Here is an 18844-nt window from a genome sequence, read left to right as displayed (position 1 = left end):
AATGAGGAAAGGTGTTGCAGAGCGAGCATCACGGATGAACAGGTGCTGGGAGATCGGCCAACAGCCAGGTGCTTATAATCCCAGTGGCTGTTGACGTGTGTGTGTGTGTGTGTGTGAGTGTGTGTGTGTGTGTGTGTGTGTCAAGAGCTGAGCTCCCTGCAGTTCACAGTACCCAGGCTGAAAAGCTCATGATACCACCAGAGGCCGACTGTGTCATGAGAGGTGTCGGCAGGTCAGCAAGGGCTGCGGTGGTAGCCATCACTACACTGATGGCTGCAGCTGCACGGTAGGCGGCGATCGGGATCAATGAAGGCCACAGTTCCTTGTAGCATTGCCATGTCAGCAATGCGGCAGGCAAGGATGTCATATAGGCCATCTGCTGGGTGCTGTACTGCGGGGACAGGAGTGGTATGTGATACCATTAACAGCTCATGGAGCCGAGTGGCTGGCAGAGTGATGGAAAGCTAGCTGCGCTGGCTGGGGATGGGCCTGATGCTCGGCAGTGGCAGTTGCAAGCAGGGTTGCCAGAATCTTGTGGACCCAGTTGGTGAGGCTGGCGGCATCGGCAAGGGCGGGGTTAGCATATGACCCCACAGTCATCTGTATCAGGGCTGGGCAGCGAGCCAGCTACATGTTGTATAGGGAGCTGTCTGAGGCTGTGTGGCTCCATCAGGCTTCAGAGATGGCACAGGAATTGCAAAGGTTTCTGGTTCCCACACTGCTCGAGGGAAAGAAGGTCCCAGACACACTGCATTTTGGATGATGGGAGTTGTGTCAGGAGGCAGCATCGGTTAATGTTATTTTCCATAGCATGTTTCCTTGCCGAAATAAATCCTCCATTAAAAGGTGACCATGAAATGTTGGGAAATCCAGCTAATGTAGTGGTATTTGGCCTTTTCCAGTTCATGGCTCCCCTGACCAACTATGTTGTTTCTGTGACTCCCCTGCAGGATACCTTGTGAAAATTGAAATAATTTTTAAAAAGTTATTAATAAAGCACTGATCACCTCACTGGGAAATTGAGCATGTCTCTTATATTATAACTTGGCAAATCTTGGCATCGAATGAAATATAGCTACCCTCATTTCCTTCTCTAAACAAAGTCTGGATCTACACTTGGATTTAATGACAGCCACTGCCAAAAGGGCTGCAAACATGGGAAGTGGTCCATTTCTCCTCCGACATTCATTTTGGTCTTCCAGAGCAGCAGTTTTTTTAAGAGCAAAGCTTTTTCAATGCAGCTTCACTTCCTTGCAGAGACTTATTCAGTGAGTTTAACTTCTGAAATATACCACATAAATATGCAACTTTAATAGAAAGTCAGTGTCTATAAAGCACTTCTTCCAGGTAAGAACAGACTTCTCTCCAAAGTTCATAAATGTGCTTCGATAGATTTCCCATGGGAAACAACAGCTGTAAAATAAGAGAGATGTATGTTCAACCCCATATCATGACACATTTGTCTAAAAAACCTGAGGGTGAGTTCTAATACAGTTCACCACATTCATGACAGTTTGCAGTACTTGGTTAAAAAAAAAAAAAAGATCTTCCATCATTTCATTACTTTTTCCATCAACAAATCACACAAATAAAATTAAATGAGCATCTCTATTGCTCTCAATAGCTTCATCAAGCTACAAACGAAAATCTCTCAATCTGATTTATTCTATAGTATGTTCATGAAGATCCTCTCTTTAATCTTCAATTTGATGACTAATTGTAGTATCAGACAAAGGAATGGGCAAAAGCTCTTTTGCCATGGATTCTTCAAGCATAACAGTCATCATGTCAACAGCATACCGAAGAATTAATTATTATGCAATAGTATGGGTTCCCTTACATTTTGCTTCTCGGTATGCTACATTGTTGAGTGCTTGGAGTACTTTATTCACAATTTTCACCTACTTAGAAAATGATGATTTTTGTTCTTGTATTTGACTCAATATTCTACAAAAATATTTTCTTCGTTTGACCACATCATTCTTATGAACACTTTCTAAATGATTCTTTAATTTGCTAGGTAGCATACACTTAACTGAAAGTGCTTTCAAAGACAAAACACACTGTGGGCACTCTTCATTGTTAACACTAGTGCACGTGAAATCAAAATTAATTAGTTATCACCATATTTTCTATACTTGCATTTCCTATCTTCATTACCACTTTCCTTGTCGTCCTTTTTTTAAAAAACATTCATAGTTTATCAACTTTACAACCAATTCACAAAAAATCTAGTTGAAAACACAGCAGTCACTATTGGTGCTAATTAGAGTAGTGTTCAATAGTTCAGCTTCAAGGTTATGGCTACCTACACAGGCAGGCCAGTATCCTAAGCTGAATTCCAACGAGGCCACACAGGTTGACACCAGAAATTAAATTCCTCACAGTTGTCTTCGTTGCCACTAACTAAAAAACAAATGCACACTGCCCCAGGTGGTCATTCATAGTGGACCTGGGTGCCCGGCAAAAAGATCGAATAACACTAAGGTAATGGAAACTTTTTAGTGCAAGCAGAATTAACGGAAGAGTTTGATCCCATATTATGTGACTGTATAAATCATGTGGCTATACCTGGAAGATTAGTTACTTACTTACATAAGGGCATACAAAATGAAATAATTTCCATAATTTCTGATCGGATTTTATCTATCTTGAAGAATAGTACATTCAAAATGAATATTATTCAACAATACTGGCCTGTACACCAGATTTAAGTCACAAGGAGCAATTACGCATTGTTTTAAGAGTGGTAGACGTGTTTTCCAAACCGAAGAAAATCCAAGAGCTCATTACACCAACTGCCGTGTTCAAAGGAAGCATTTGGTTATTAGAGATGTAATTAAATCTTCTGTAATTGTGTTACTTTTTGACATAGATCTACCTCTGTAAAGCCCTGGAAAACACTGAAGAATCACATAAGCTGGACTTTGAAGCCGCTATGTGAGACAACATGGGAGGCTAGGACTGGAAGTGCTCAGGTTGTAAGATCTGAGCTTAATAACATAAGACTTTCTTTAGCAGAGTTAAACAACACCTCCAAAAATGATCTGATCCAATGTATATCAATGAAGCATCTTGTCCCTTTAAGGGAAAAACAAAATTTAAATATGCTTTGTGTGTTGTGATATGGCACAGTATCCTTTGCCATGTCATCAGAGTCCATAAACCAGTTCAGCAAGAAGGTATGCAATTAGACACTAAAGAAAAATTAATAAAATCAACACTTAGTGTTATTGAAGAATACAGAGCCATCAGTTTTGAAAAGGCTAAGAAAGAAGCAGAGGAATTGGATACAGCTTTCGGAAATGATGTTCAGGTAACAGAACCCACATCTGCAATTGTTAAAGGGTAGTTTTGTTATGAAAGTAAGGATGAACCCATTACAGGGAAGAGAATCACTTAGGGATAAACTACTTCTATAGTGAGATAGACATTGCTGTAATGTCTCTGAAGGAAAAATTTCAGCAGCTCATTAACTGCTGTGAAGGTTCATTGTTATTTGTGACATTAAGAACTTGACAATAAAGAAATACAATGTCAACAGAAGATACAGAAATCTTGTGAATGCTTTGAGAGACCCTAAAATGCAGTCAGGAGACATAAATTTGTAGGATCTCGTGAATGAATTTAATCTGTTGTCCCCAGTGCCTCAGCAAACTGCAAACACACGTTTTGAAGTAGTTCTCAATACTTTCCTAAATATAACAACTGTGTTAAGAATATTTTTGTACATGCCAGTGACTGTAGCCCCTGCAGAATGTAGCTTTTCCAAGTTACGGATCATTAAAAACTATCTGAGATCTTGAATGAGCAACAGCAGCTAAGACATCTTGCCATAATAGTAGTGAAAAGACAGACTGCATGTTCACTCAACATGGAGAAGTTGGTGAAGATCTTTGCTGCTCAAAAATTAAGAAATGTGAAGATTTAAATGGCTCTGAGCACTATGGGACTTAACATCTGAGGTCATCAGTCCCCCAGAACTTAGAACTACTTAAACCTAACCAACCTAAGGACATCACACTCATCCATGCCCGAGGCAGGATTCAAACCTGCAACCGTAGCAGTCGTGCGGTTCCGGACTGAAGCGCCTAGAACCGCTTGGTCACACCGTCTGGCCCAAAAGTGAAGATTTAAGTGAGTAATTATTAATATTATGTTTGTACAATTAAGTGGGCTTTTCCACGTTTCATTTATCACTAGACACAATCCATTAAACTATAAGGCTAATTTTGCATGGTTTAACTGATTCACATAAAAGTTTTTTCTACCTGGTCAGCTGAGCTTTGCTCAGAACCACTGCGAACTTTTACTAAAGCATGGTCAACGGTGATTAAGGATCACAAAAACAAAATTTACCACCACATGTAAATCAAGTTTATTTCTGCTGCAACTCTCCCTGGCTGCTTGTCTTGGCTGTCAAAACAGATCAATGTATCACATAATCAGGAAATACAGCACTGAACTAGACACTTTTTGTTTCTTGAAAAATAACAGCCACTGCAATATCTCTAGTCATCTGTGGTTCCCTCAATTTATATGAAATGTCATTATTGTAGTCTTCAGTCCGAAGAGTGGTTTGATGCAGCTCTCCATGCTATCCTATTCTGTGCGAGCCTCTTCATCTCCAAGTAACTACTGCAACACGCATCCTTCTGAATCTGCTTACTGTATTCACCTCTTGGTTTCCCTCTATGATTTTTACCCACCATATTTTCCTCCAGTATTAAATAGGTAATCCCTTGATGTCTCAGAATGTGTCCTACCAACTGATCCCTTCTTCTAGTCAGGTTGTGGCACAAATTTCTTTTCTCCCCAATTCTATTCAGTACCTCCTCATTCATAACATGATCTACCCATCTAATCCTCAAATTTCAAAAGTTTCTATTCTCTTCTTTTCTAAACTGTTTATCATCGATGCTTTACTTCCATACATGGTTACACTTCATACAAATATTTTCAGAAATGACTTCCTGACACTTAAATCAACAGTGTGTTACAGAAAGGTACGGCCAAACTTTCAGGAAACATTCCTCACACACAAAGAAAGAAAATATGTTATGTGGACATGTATCCGGAAACGCTTACTTTCCATGTTAGAGCTCATTTTATTACTTCTCTTCAAATCACATTAATCACGGAATGGAAACACACAGCAACAGAACGTACCAGCACGACTTCAAACACTTTGTTACAGGAAATGTTCAAAATGTCCACCGTTAGCGAGGATACATGCATCCACCCTCCGTCGCATGGAATCCCTGATGCGCTGATGCAGCCCTGGAGAATGGCGTATTGTATCACAGCCGTCCACAATACGAGCATGAAGAGTATCTACATTTGATACTGGGGTTGCGTAGACAAGAGCTTTCAAATGACTCCATAAATGAAAGTCAAGAGGGTTGAGGCCAGGAGAGCGTGGAGGCCATGGAATTGGTCCGCCTCTACCAATCCATCGGTCACCGAATCTGTTGTTGAGAAGCGTACGAACACTTCAACTGAAATGTGCAGGAACTCCATCGTGCATGAACCACATGTTGTGTCGTACTTGTAAAGGCACATGATCTAACAGCACAGGTAGAGTATCCCGTATGAAATCATGGCGGTGAATCGAGGAAGTACAGTACATACTGATGAAACTAAAATGAGCTCTAACATGGAAATTAAGTGTTTCTGGACAAATGTCCACGTAACATCTTTTCTTTATTTGTGTGTGAGGAATGTTTCCTGAAAGTTTGGCCGTACCTTTTTGTAACACCCTGTATATTGAATGTTAAGAAATCTCTCTTCTTCAGAAATGCTTTTCTTGCCATTGCCAGTCTACATTTTATACACTCTCTTCTTTGACCATCATAAGTTATTTTGCTGCCCAAACAGCAGAACTCATGTACTACTTTAAGTGTCTCATTTCCTAATCTAATTCTCTCAGCGTCACCAGATTTAATTAGACTACATTCCATTATCATCTTTGTTTCACTTGAGCTGATGTTCAACCTATATCCTCCTTTCAAGATACTGTCCATTCCGTTCAACTGCTCTACCAAGCCCTTTGCTGTCTGACAGAATTACAAAGTCATCAGCAGATCTAAAACTTTTTTTATTTATTTTCCCTGGACTTTAATTTCTACTCCAAAATTTTCTTTTATTTCCTTTACTGCTTGCTAAATATATAGATCGAGTAACATTGGGGATAGGCTACAACCATGTCTCATTCCCTTCTCAACCGCTGCTTCCCTTTCCTGCCACTCAATCTTATATGAAATATTGCAAGCGAATTTTTTAATACATTACAAAATCAGCATGTGCGTGATTTCTGTTAAATTTGTGATAAAATGTTTATGAGACATTACAGTTCCAGACATACTTTCAGGATTATTTTGCAAGCAGCATCACATCAATGAAATTCAACTTTGCAACATAATGTGACACAGAGGGGACTTTTCAAAATGTACAATTTATTTTGACACATGTAAGGAAGGCCTTTCCAAAAGATTTGGAACAATATTTAGTAATTTACTATTAGAAACATAACTAAAAATAAATTCAGAATTAGTTTAGTATTACTGTAATGTTAGAAATGCCCAATAAATTGTTAGATTCATACTTTTTAAGATCTATTTTGAGTTACTTTTAGGTACAGGTTCGCTCATTTTAAGTGCAAATATGTAAAGTTTTGGTTATTTAGCATATATTTCCAGTATTTTTGTGCATACTTTAATGCATAAATAGATACATTTAACCTGCACTCTTTGGCTACAAAACCCTATTTTTCAAAAAATTCTGTACATATGCCGCCTCACTGGGAGGGCCTGTATGCCTGCATGGTACCACTCTACTGACTCAACACGGAGCCTACATCTTGCTACATCAATAATCTACCCATCATCCATGTACCACTTCCTGTGGAGTACATCCTTCATTCAGCAAAGCAGATGGAAACTGGAAGGTGCGAGATCCAGACTGTAGGGTGTATGAGGAAGAACAGTCCAATGAAGTTTTGTGAGCGGCTCTTGGGTGCGTAACCTTGTGTGAGGCCTTGCTTTGTCATAGAGAAGGAAAAGTTTGTTTGCTTTTTTGTGGCAATGAACATGCTGAAGTCACTCCTTCAATTTCCTGGGGGTAGCACAATACATTTCAGAGTTGACTGTCGCACCATGAGGGGGGACATCAAACAGAATAGCCCCTTCAGAGTCCCAGAAGACCATCATCATGACTTTAACAGCTGAGGCTGTGGCTTTGAACTTTTTCTTCAGAGGAGATGTGGAGTCACGTCACTCCATAGATTGCCATTCTCTTTCTTGTTCAAAGTGAAAAACCCATGTTTCATTGCCTGTGACTATTTTTAATAAAAAAATTGTCATGATCATACTCCTAACGTGCAACCAACTCTGTATAGCTTGTCCTTCAACGCTCTTTATCATCTTCTGTTAGGTGGTGAGTAACACAGCGGGCACACATCTTTGAGTATCACAAATGGATGATGACTGTGTTAGACTACAAACCCAGTTCAGCAGTGAGGTGTGTGTTTGTCATCCATCAATCACATTGAATGATTGTGTCCCCACACTCCAACATTGTATGAGTCACAGCAGCATGTGGCTAACTGGCATGTGGGAGATTGGACAAGTTGATGTGATGATGAAAGACACCTTGACAGACTACTCTACATGCTTTTGTTCACTGCCAGGTCTCTGCAGACATTCTGCAAGTGTCTATGAATATCTGTGATGCTCTGGTTTTCTGCCAAAAGAAATTCAGTGACAGCTCTCTGTTTGAAACACACCTTTGTTACAGATGTCATTTTGAAGGCTACACACAGTGCCACCAACAATAGGAACTTTATGAAACTACAGAGGTTGAGGCAGGAATATTCCTTGATGTCCCACAACAAAATCTGTATTTTTCAACCAAAATTGGCCAAGCAAAAAATATGTTGCATTACTTATTGAATGTCACATTAATGTGACCACCTGTCTTAACTCTGAATAATCATCTTCCGCAGCACAGACTGCTATGAGACATGCAGGAAGTGGGGAAATGAGGTTCTGGAAGGTACCGACTGTGATGTGGAGCCATGCCAACTCCAGTAACATGGCCAGCTGCACTAGGTTTCTTGGTTGAGGATATATGGCGCAAACAGTCTGATCAAGGTTACCCCCACTGATTCTCAACTGGGTTTAAATCTAAGGAGTTTGGTGGCCAGGGCAGTATGGTAAACTCTTCCTGGTGCTCTCTGAACCATCCAAGTACACTGTGAGATGTGCGATATGTTTCATTGATCTGCAGGTAGATGCCACCTTGCCGAGAAAAAGCAACTGCACATAGGGGTGGACATGGGCCCCCAGGATAGATGCATACTTGCGTTGATCCTTTGTGCCTTCTAGAACTATGAGATCACCACGAAAATGCCACAAAAACATTCCCCAGGCCTTAAAACTCCCTCCTCCAGTGTGGGCCCTTCTGATGATCTGACAGCCATCTGTCCGATGGATTACAAAACCCGAATCATCTGAACAGGCCATTTGTCACCACTCAGTGGATGTCTACTTGCGGTACTGGCATGCATATTCCAGCACCAAAATAAACATCGGTATCGCATAGTTTTATAATTATCTCAAAAACAGAATTTTTGCTGCTGCTGTTCGACAGGATTACTTAAAAACACCTTTGGGCTGTATTATGCTATTTCTGGAGGATGTGCAAGCCTGAAGTGAAACTCAACCAAGTGTAAATTTTCACAGTACTTACTCTACAATCTCAGCGAAGCAAGCACATTGTCCACAAATGCTATCTGGCAGGCATCAACACATTGACTAGAGTCAACAGCATCACTGACTTACATGCTTCTCTATGCGAAGTGAGTTTTTACATGAAATTCACTCACAGAGCTGCCAGCATCACATATACACTGAACACATTCCATTGTGATGGTGGTCCACATCACCAGTCTACACAATGAGGCAAGGAATTTTAGACATTCCTACAAGAACTGTGTACAATACAGTGTTTAGTGGCCCACACACCAGGCATGTACTTGGTTCTAGTGGCAGGCATGTCACAGAAGGGCTTCAGTGATGTTCTGGTACACAAAATTACTGATGGTACCATTAAACCTCTTGTCAGGTCATTGAACATCTTGAACCAGGCAGAAAGAAATTATTCACAAATAAAAATAAAACACATTTGTTATAATTATGATATATGCACTCTGTTTATGTAACAATGAAATGTAAGTTAGCTGACTTACTTTAGATCATATTCATTGAAAAATTCATCAATCCAATTTGGGCCAAATCCAAGCTCATATTCTTCTGCATTCCTGTTGGCATTAACTGGTAATATTTTATCTAGTGTTTCTATTGTTGAGCTCCAAATTGCTTCCCCATCTGGCTCTTGCTACGAAAAACAATAAAGAAATTTAAAATACGCACTTGCTTCCTCTAAACATTGTAATTGTTCTTTTCAGAGATAAATCCTCAATCATTCTTGCCATTCACATCCAAGTACTGACTAAGAATTGTTGTCAAATGATTTTAGAACATGACACACTTTACCTGTCCTTAAGGGTAGGGGAAGGGACAGACAGCTGCGAGGGGGGAACAGGGATGGGGAATGGTGGGCTCAAGGACTGACAGAAGTAACAACGGGGGCAGAGGGAAGGCCGCGGGGGCAGAGGGAAGGCGGCGGGGGCAGAGGGAAGGCGGCGGGGGCAGAGGGAAGGCGGCGGGGGCAGAGGGAAGGCGGCGGGGGCAGAGGGAAGGCGGCGGGGGCAGAGGGAAAGGGAATGGTAGAGGGAGGGCTGTGTACAGTGTGGAGGCCGGCCGCTGTAGCCGAGCGGTTCTAGGCGCTTCAGTCCGGAACCGCGCTGTTGTTGCAGTCGCAGGTTCAAATCCTGCTTCGGGCACAGGTGTGTGTGTGTGTGTGTGTGTGTGTGTGTGTGTGTGTGTGTGTGTGTGTGTGTGTGTGTGTGACGTCCTTAGGTTAGTTAGGTTAACTAGTTCTAAGTCTAGGGGACTGATGACCTCAGATGTTAAGTCCCATAGTGCCTTTGATAGAGTTTGGCATTTGTTTACATCAATGTGGCAAATAGTGGTATGCTCTCATTTATAACTCTCTTGTCGAGAAGAGGTTTCGGAGATCATGTTACATGAAGAGCCATGGATGCATAATTCTGGCCAACACTGCCGCCACAGTGGCTCAACTCTTTAACCACTGCTAGACAATGCAATGTGTTACAATTGTAATATTATGCTTGAACCAGTTTTTGTGAGGTGTTCTCTGTGTAACTGTTTATTTAAATTGTGTGTCAGGTACACATCTTTGATCTTCGTCACATTCCATGTCAAATCAGCACAATTTTCATGTGAATTTTAACTCACCATTTTGCTGAAACTTGGCACAGAGGCCGTCTACATACAGGTTAAGGAAAATACCTAGTTCATTAATATGTTGACCCATTTTTAAATAGGGCACTATAAAACTGTCAAAAATCACCAAAAAGTGGCTCAATACCATAACTTGAGATTGCTGCAGTAACTCTCCTAATTATGCTAAAATGTTGGGAGAGGTGTCCTTTTGCAGCATTTTTCATGCGCTTCCTGTGATATTAACACAATATGGGTTTGAGATGAAAATTGTTTTTCAGATTTAAATGAAAAAGCACATCTTCAATTTTTTTTCAAAAAATTATATACAACACTTCACATTATTGTTAACTAATTCCCTAATTATGAAAGTGGAACTGTCACGGGTTAACTAGAATAAAATTTCAAAAATACATATTTCACTAAAAATGACGTTTTTGTAAGATTTACAGATTTAAGTGGATATATAAATAAATTCTTTCCATAAATTTGTGTGTAATATGTTTTAGACTATTATGAGTGATTATTTTATCAGAACTACTAAAAATATTAGTTTTGTTTATAAACTATTGTACTGTGATTGCTATAATATTAAAGTTTTGAGTGGATGTAAAAAGTACAAATTGGGATAAAAATCTCATTGTTTATTTGAACTAGTCATGATAGAAAATGCTAAGCTCAGTATGTTAACCAATGGAGAATTAGCCTCTTATAACAACTGTGTGGTAAAAGTGCTGTGCAACTCAGCATCAATTCACTGTATTATGGGAAACTGTAGTTGTTTCTCAGTAAGCAACCCAATAAAACGTATACTACAAAATGCATTTGATGATAACATAATTGAAAATATCACCTTTCGACAGTGGGTCTCAGCAGACAAATGTAACTTGGAAACAATGCAGGAGACCTCATCAGAGTTCACTGAGTATTTTCTGAAGAACTGGCCATACTCCATGATTTTCTAGCCAAGCAGTAAAGCTCTTTTGCTAATGAAATCCTGGAAAACTTGAATGAAGGTGAATATGTGACTTCTCTGGGAATTACACTTTCATGATCCAAGATGAGGCGCAGAGTTATCATTGGTCAAGTGATGATGCAACAGTGCACCACTTTGTAGTGTATTACAAAGGAGAGAAGAAAACAGAACATATGATCTCTGTTGTAATTTCTAACTGTTTGTACCATATCATCATAGCAGTCTACTGTTACGAAAAAAAGTTAATTCAATTCATAAAACCAAAACAATTTGGTAAACTTATGTTTCCACAAAGATTTTGACACCGAAACGTTTTGTTTCAGCAGTTAAAAGCATCACATCTGCACACTTCGAATCTTCAACACAGGAAGAGTACAATGAAACTGAAAGATTTCAAGAATAGTGCTTTAGTCAGTCTGTTACCATCACAAGGGGATACACTTCTATACCAACAGCATCAAATACATAAAAAATATTGGTAAATTCTTTTTCAGCTACAACAGAATTTCCTGTTGAAACAGTTAAAAAAAACTCCAGAATAAATAGCTTTGTGGGATATTAATAGCTACATTAATGCCATATAGAACAAGAAATGGTGGTTAGTTAATACTTAAACAAAAGATGAAGGCCTTTATGAAGTTAAAAGCCACCTTCCTTCACCCAGTTCACCCATCACTGTCTTTTGCAAATCTTGCAAAATTTTGTATTCTGTGAGTATTTGTGAATGATGTTCTTTGTAAATTGAACCTAGTAACACCAACAGGAAGAATATATAAAATTCATGAGCATATTGTAAAAACCAATGCAACACTTAAAAAGAAGTGAAATCTTAACACGCATACTGCATGCATCAGGTTTCATAAATGACCTGTCAAATGTATGTGGTTATCAGTAAATTTGAAAGTATGCATAGATATATTAAGAATAAAGTTTAAAACAATAAATTTTACAAAAATGTTATTCTTTAGTTAAATATGTGTTTTTAAAATTGTGTAAAGGTGTGAACTCATGACAGTCCCATTTTCACTTCATGAATTAGTTATCATTAAAGTGAAGTGTTGTATATAATTTTTGAAGAATTTTAAAGATGTGTTTTTTGATAAACTAAAAATTTTAATTTGAAAAACAATTTTCATCTCAAACCCATATTGCGTTTCTATTATAGGAAAGCTCATGCGAAATGCCACAAAATTAACCTACCCCACCATTTTATCTTGATTTAAATTTGTTGTAGCAACTCTCAAAATTAAGGCAGTAGGGCATTTTTTTGGTGATTTTTGACAACTTCACACTGCCATATGTTCGAAATGGGCCAATGTATTTTAATAAAATTGTAGGCTACCCCTGCCCTCGATTTCATCAAAATCTGTGATGGGGAGTAAAAGCACTGTGTTGACTTAACATTGAATGACACTCACCTACATTAGGATCTGATTCCTAATCCACAAATAGTTCCAAGTTTTCATCAAAGTGATTATATCCTTTGATAGCAAATTATGATGATGTAAAGAAGTAATACCGAGATTATTTTAGTTGGCACACAAATTAGGACCTGAAAAGTGTTTTGCTAAATAGGTTGTGAACCACACTAGTTTACAGGCCACTCTCATGTTTTTAGGTGTTATGTAAGTTTATATTAATCATGTTTCTTTATCATAAAAATAGTTTGTCTTTATTTCGCAGGCTGATCAATAGTAAAAGTGCCTTCCAAAGGATGTGTAGTAGTACATAACAGTTTGAGGGTCTCCCACACTTTGGACAGTGTGTACATTATTATTCAGTCTAATTTCATTAAAGAACATCATGATTAAGCTTTACTTGCTTGTACACAGAGAACATTCAACTAGAAGTGCCTTTCTGTATAACAACAGATTCAGGGCCCCCATGGGTTAGTTACTGTGTGGTTCAAAAATCAATCTATGATGATGATGGATGATGGATGATGGATGATGACGACAACTTGGTTAAAATCTACATGTTTGTACATGACTTAAGTTTGATCAAAAGTGCAGTGGCACATCATAAAAGATTACAGGTCCCCATATGCTAAAACTGTGCTAATCATTAGTCTATTATTGGTATCAAAGAACATAAAGGTCACAGTTTGTCAGCTAGTACATGATAGTGTAATGAAGTTTATTGCTTTATTCATGCCCATCAATAGATGTATACAAGGTGATAGTAAATGATTGATGGTGCTATTGTATTCTCATCTGCATTTTTAAAGTAGAGAGAATTAAGAAAGTAGTTTTCATCCTTGAATTGTAAAAGTCATTAAGATTTGTTCTAACCAACTGTACTGCTTGATTTGAAGTGGTGGCCATTTGTGTTTATATAGCCACACACAGTTACTATAATGCTCCTGGTCAGAAGCAAGAGAGGACCTTAAGGCTCTAACCTGGTCATGATAAATGATCAATAAATAAATAATCTGAAGAACATTGATTTGAATTCCATTATTGTTTCATTGCAATCTTTTAATAGAAAACTATGTCAGGGAAAGAAATCCATAAAAATACAAAGGTAAAAGTACAAAGAAGGGTGACTCGTTTTGTATCATCGTGAAATAGGGGAGACAGTGCCACAGACATGATATGTGAATTAAGAGTGGCAATCACTAAAACAAAGTCATTTTTCGTTGCGACGGGATCTTTTATCTATCCAATTAAATTATTTTGTTAAAAACTGATTGTTCTCATTGTTATATGGAATGTAAAGCTTTTCGAGTAGTGTGGTAACAGCAGTCGGTGGGAGGTGCTCATTTCACAGCATGGCTCAATAAAATCTTAGCCCTTGTGTGAAAGTACCTCGAGTGATCCATGACAGGTTAGTATTGTGTAACAACACACACAGACTTCCATTTATTTTTAAATGAGTCAGCAGTTCTTAAGATGGCTACAATAGCACATTAAATCTACTTGTGCACCAGGTACATGAGGTAGTTGGAAAATGTCAAACCAGTGGTGTGACTGGCTGAGCACTATGTATCAAATTTGTCAAAAACATTTACAATTGGTGAGGCTGCAAAGGAGTGAACATTTCATGTGGAATGAGTAGCAACTGTTGCTCAATGGCAGTCATAGTATGAACCACAAGGTGGTAATCACTGTCAGTGAGGTGAAAGTCAACAATGAAGGAGGTGAGATGAGATTCAGAAATGGACCAAATGATACAGAACTCAGATCTAGGAAATTCACTATAATGTTTCCTGTGAGACCAAGTGGTAAAATTTGTGTCAATGTATTATAATACAGAGAGGCTGAATCTCTGAACTCCAGGAAAACTCTCAACATATTTAAAAAATAATAAAATTAAAAACTGAAGAAGTAGAAAGGGGGACCATTATGTTTTCCATGACTGACATATATTTAATGTCTGCTTCTCAAAGATGAAATGATCATCAGAGAGTTTAATGTAGAAGTTTGATAAAAGTGAGATGGAAGGATGTCTTTGATTTCCTTTCAGGTAAGCCCTCACTGAGGAGATGGTAGACTGTAAAGTGTTAACCAATTATATGAACTCTGCTCCAATGTCAACTATAATATTTTGATACATTCTTTCACCCAAACTACATACAGAAATTTAAGTAGTAAACATAGACTAAATCAGTGTGCCTCATTGTTATTCAAACTCTGATTACAGTCTTTTGCACATGAATGCAACTGTTTGTATGTTGGCTTGTGTTCTGTGCCTACTCTGATATCCATTTTTCTTGCCAATAATGTGTGTGCAGTGCTGCCAATGAATCTTACTTATTTTCCATACAATTCATAAATATCTTATTCACTGCAACTTGGGTTCATTCAACAAATACTGCTGATATGACATTTATCTACTCACAAACTGAATTAGGCATAATTCACCTTAACTAAGGGATTAGCACTTTCGCATGACATGATAGAAGTGTAGCTAGTAAGTTTTGATTTTCATAACATGAACAGAAATAATAAACCATCTTCCATAGGAGAAAAGTGAGAAAAAGACACATCTCACATCACCCCCTTATGTCATACACCTTCTGTACTACCTTAAAATTCATACAAAGTGCAAACCTAGAGTTAACTACTCACATCAAATTGTTTTCCAGATTCAAGATATTGTTCAGCCCAAATAAGATCTTCACCAGGAACCCCCACAGGATCATCTGCTGCCAATTGTTTCTCAGATGCAAGAAATTCTTCAGCCCAAATAACATCTTCACCAGCAATCCCCACAGGATCAGCTGCTGCTAGAACAGCCACTCCTGGAGCTTGAATGGGAGCGTGGTGACTGACAGAAGATTCAATCTCCCGCATTTCTTCCAGCAAAGAATCCATTCTGAATGATTTTGGAGCACTGTGAGCAGCACTTTCAGCAAGAAACTGATTAACCAGCTGCAATGAAAATACAAAAATAAGGCTAAACTCAAGTGCAGAAGCAAAGCTGAACAGTAAATTCTGTTATTTTAACACACGTTTCACTTGTATTTCACAGACGATTTGGTACATTGAAAGGTCAATCTACATAAAAATATAGTTTCTTGTAACAGAGAACAGTGACCTCATATAGGCCATTATGTAAAGCCTGATGGTAAAAGTTATTTAATTAGAGCTAGAAATAATATGGTACAAATTGTCAGACATGTTTAAAAGTTTACAAATAAGCCATAAAGGCACAAACATAACTGTAAAATGTCAGTTTTGAACTGGGTGTGAGTACCTGTTCAGCGCTAGAGATATTACCACCTGCATCTTGGAAAGGGTGTTCCACACCAGCATCCCTAAATGCTTTATCATGAACAAAGTGTGATGAAAATTCTGCTGCAGCAGCTTCTCTGCTGCAGTCTGCTTCCACTAGGTCTTTCAGAGACATGCCTGAAAATTAAAATAAATATATATTTTATAACAACAACATCATTAGTGTACAGCTGAGCTGTGAAAGGTATTCAAACATACATTCAAATTACAGTAAACACAGAAAATAAAACTCATTTTTATTTTACTATAATTCACTGCAAACTCAAATGTATTCACAATCCATACATGAAATTAGCTTTCAAAGACATAGAACAACTCCGTCATTATTGCCACATTTATTCAGTTTCATATTCCATAGATTAATAATAATAACATATTTATTCAACACTGAATAATCAAATACAATCACTAGAAATAATGTAATTCCACGACATCATACAGATTAGTTTTCTGAATATGCCAGTTTACAAATTACAAACTAAAGATTTGTGTGTAACAATAAATTTTGCATTTGTTAATATACAAATAACAATTTACAGATTTTTTTTACCATTAGATCACTTGTGAATTACCTAAAACTACGAGTCTTGTGTACTTACAAATAATTTTTCATAGTGATAAAGGACTCATCAAGAAAATAAAATTGATTTTCATTCAAAACTGTTTTTAATTTGTCTTAATTTACTAGTAGGAATGGCTATGAGACTTTTTGGTAGATGACGATGTTGTGATCCTTGTAGACTACCTGTAGCCAGTATGTGCTGGTACCTCCCAGTATCTCCATAATGTAATGAAAATTGGGCCAGTGATGAATGATGATAAAATCAAGTATCTCTTAGTACCACACTGCCATGCCTCCTTTCCTTCCACTGTTGTTGAGGGGCATATTTTTGAACAAGCTCAAGAATTCTAGTACATGGGATCCATATTGACTATTAGAGGTGAAGTGGTGAAAGAAGTACATCAAAGAAATACACACCCTAGTCACATGTTTTTTAGTCTGAACAATTTATTAAGTCATGACTGATGTCACAGAAGAATTCGACCAGCTATACATGACAATAGTACAGCCTATAATTTTGTATGGTTGTGAAACCTGGGCAACATCAGCAACAACTGAAGAAGCAGTCTGTGCCTTTGAGAGGGAGGTAATTTGAAAGATCTATGGACCGGTCTACAATATCATACAAGGTAAATAGGAAAGACGACCTGTATCCGCAATTCGGAAAGCCACACATTGGCTGAATATTATGGCACAGGAGGCTACAGTTGTTTGGCTACAACCTTCGAGCTGATACATCCCTCCCATACCGTGTCCTCCATTCTCAACCTGCTGGAAAACACCCAACAGGACATTTCAGGACATAATGGAAGGATTGCGTAGTAACAGTATTTAAACAAGTGGAGCAGTGGATGCTGAAGCTGGAGACCGGCAACAATAGACTACAATCTGCAGTAGATATCTCCTCTATTGTGAATGACTGAGCAGATTTTTTATTGTGCTTTTTGTAATATGTTATTTTATAATTTTTAATGTTGTGCTGTTTTTCTCTTTGTAATGTAGTTATTTCTTTTATCTTTCTACTGCAGGTCTTAAAGGCAAGTTTTTCTGAATTGCAAGGGTGAGAACTCTCCCTGCAATATATCCTGTATTCCTGTAACCCGCCTGGCCTCAACCTTTGTTAGTCTTGTCCTTTACCCATCTATCACCTCACCTGTTCCCTTTCCAGCATTACACAACCATCTATTCCACCAATGCGCCCACATTCTTTTTACTTCTCCCCTTTTCCACTGACCCCCTCCCCCTATCCCTCCGTCTAACCGCCCAACTGCACCTAGCTACCCTATCCTCTCCCACAAGTTGCACTTTACCGTCCCCTACCCCTACCCCCACCCCTACCCCCACCCCTACCCAGCTATTCCCTCCTTGCCCCAGTGTTCTTCTTATCTCCAATACCCAGTCTGCTTCTCCCATCATGCTCTGCTGCTTGCTATGCGGCCTTGACAGCCTGAGACTCATGGTCGCTCGTGTGTGCGTGTAATTCTGATGAAGGCATTTACTTACTGACAATTCTTTTTGTTGTGCCTATCTGTGACTTAGCATCCCCGCTATATGATGAGCAGCAACTATCCTTTTCATAATATTGTCATTATCCCACATGCAAACCCTACCTGTCAACCAGGGGAATTAAGCATTACCCAGTCACCTGTTACACATCAGAGGCATAGGCTGGCCTTCAGGAGCGCACAGGGAGGGAGAAGAAAATGAGGAACCTCAAACGCCAAGGCAGATGAAGGATAGGAGAAGGGGAATGAAGAAAGAAAAAAGGAATGAAAAACTGTGGGAGAGGTTTTTCTGATATCAGCTATTGAATATGTAGAACACATTTCCATAAACATCCCAGACATGTTCCCCAAGGGAGGGGAAAAACAACAGCAAGAGGATAGAAATGCAACACAGAAGGAAAAAGATGCCGCAAAGGCTTGGACCCTGTGATAACCAAGAAAGAAGCAGCCAAAGAGCGGCGAGCCCCCTGGGGGTGATAAGTAACCATTTGCTTAGTCACATGAATGGCCACACCCAAGTTGTAGCAAAACACAAACTTAACCATTCAGTTGCCGAACATGCTGTAAAATCACAACACAAATGATTTCAACAGCTGCTTCACTATGAGGCCCATTTGGATACTTCCTCCCGGCACAAGTTTCTCTGAACTACACAGATGAAAATTGTCTCTCCGATGAAAATTGTCTCTCCAACACATTCT

The 18844-nt window shown here is 38.7% G+C and overlaps 1 protein-coding gene across 1 annotated transcript in view; it reads right to left on the bottom strand.

Moving 5' to 3' along the window:
* The window catches only part of LOC124555282 (peroxisomal targeting signal 1 receptor), a 238538-nt gene that overhangs the window by 170616 nt on the left and 49078 nt on the right, over positions 1 to 18844 (bottom strand). The window contains exons 3-5 of the mRNA XM_047129157.1: positions 16039 to 16193; positions 15411 to 15713; positions 9248 to 9396 (exon numbers count right to left, since the gene is read on the bottom strand). Coding sequence (XP_046985113.1) covers positions 9248 to 9396; positions 15411 to 15713; positions 16039 to 16191 — 605 coding nt within the window. The 5' untranslated portion in view covers positions 16192 to 16193. The remainder of the gene's footprint in view (positions 1 to 9247; positions 9397 to 15410; positions 15714 to 16038; positions 16194 to 18844) is intronic.

Source organism: Schistocerca americana, chromosome X (assembly GCF_021461395.2).
Source record: "Schistocerca americana isolate TAMUIC-IGC-003095 chromosome X, iqSchAmer2.1, whole genome shotgun sequence".
NCBI lineage: Eukaryota > Metazoa > Arthropoda > Insecta > Orthoptera > Acrididae > Schistocerca > Schistocerca americana.
The sequence above is the reverse complement of the archived record's forward strand: the minus strand, read 5'-3'. Positions and strand labels throughout refer to the sequence as shown.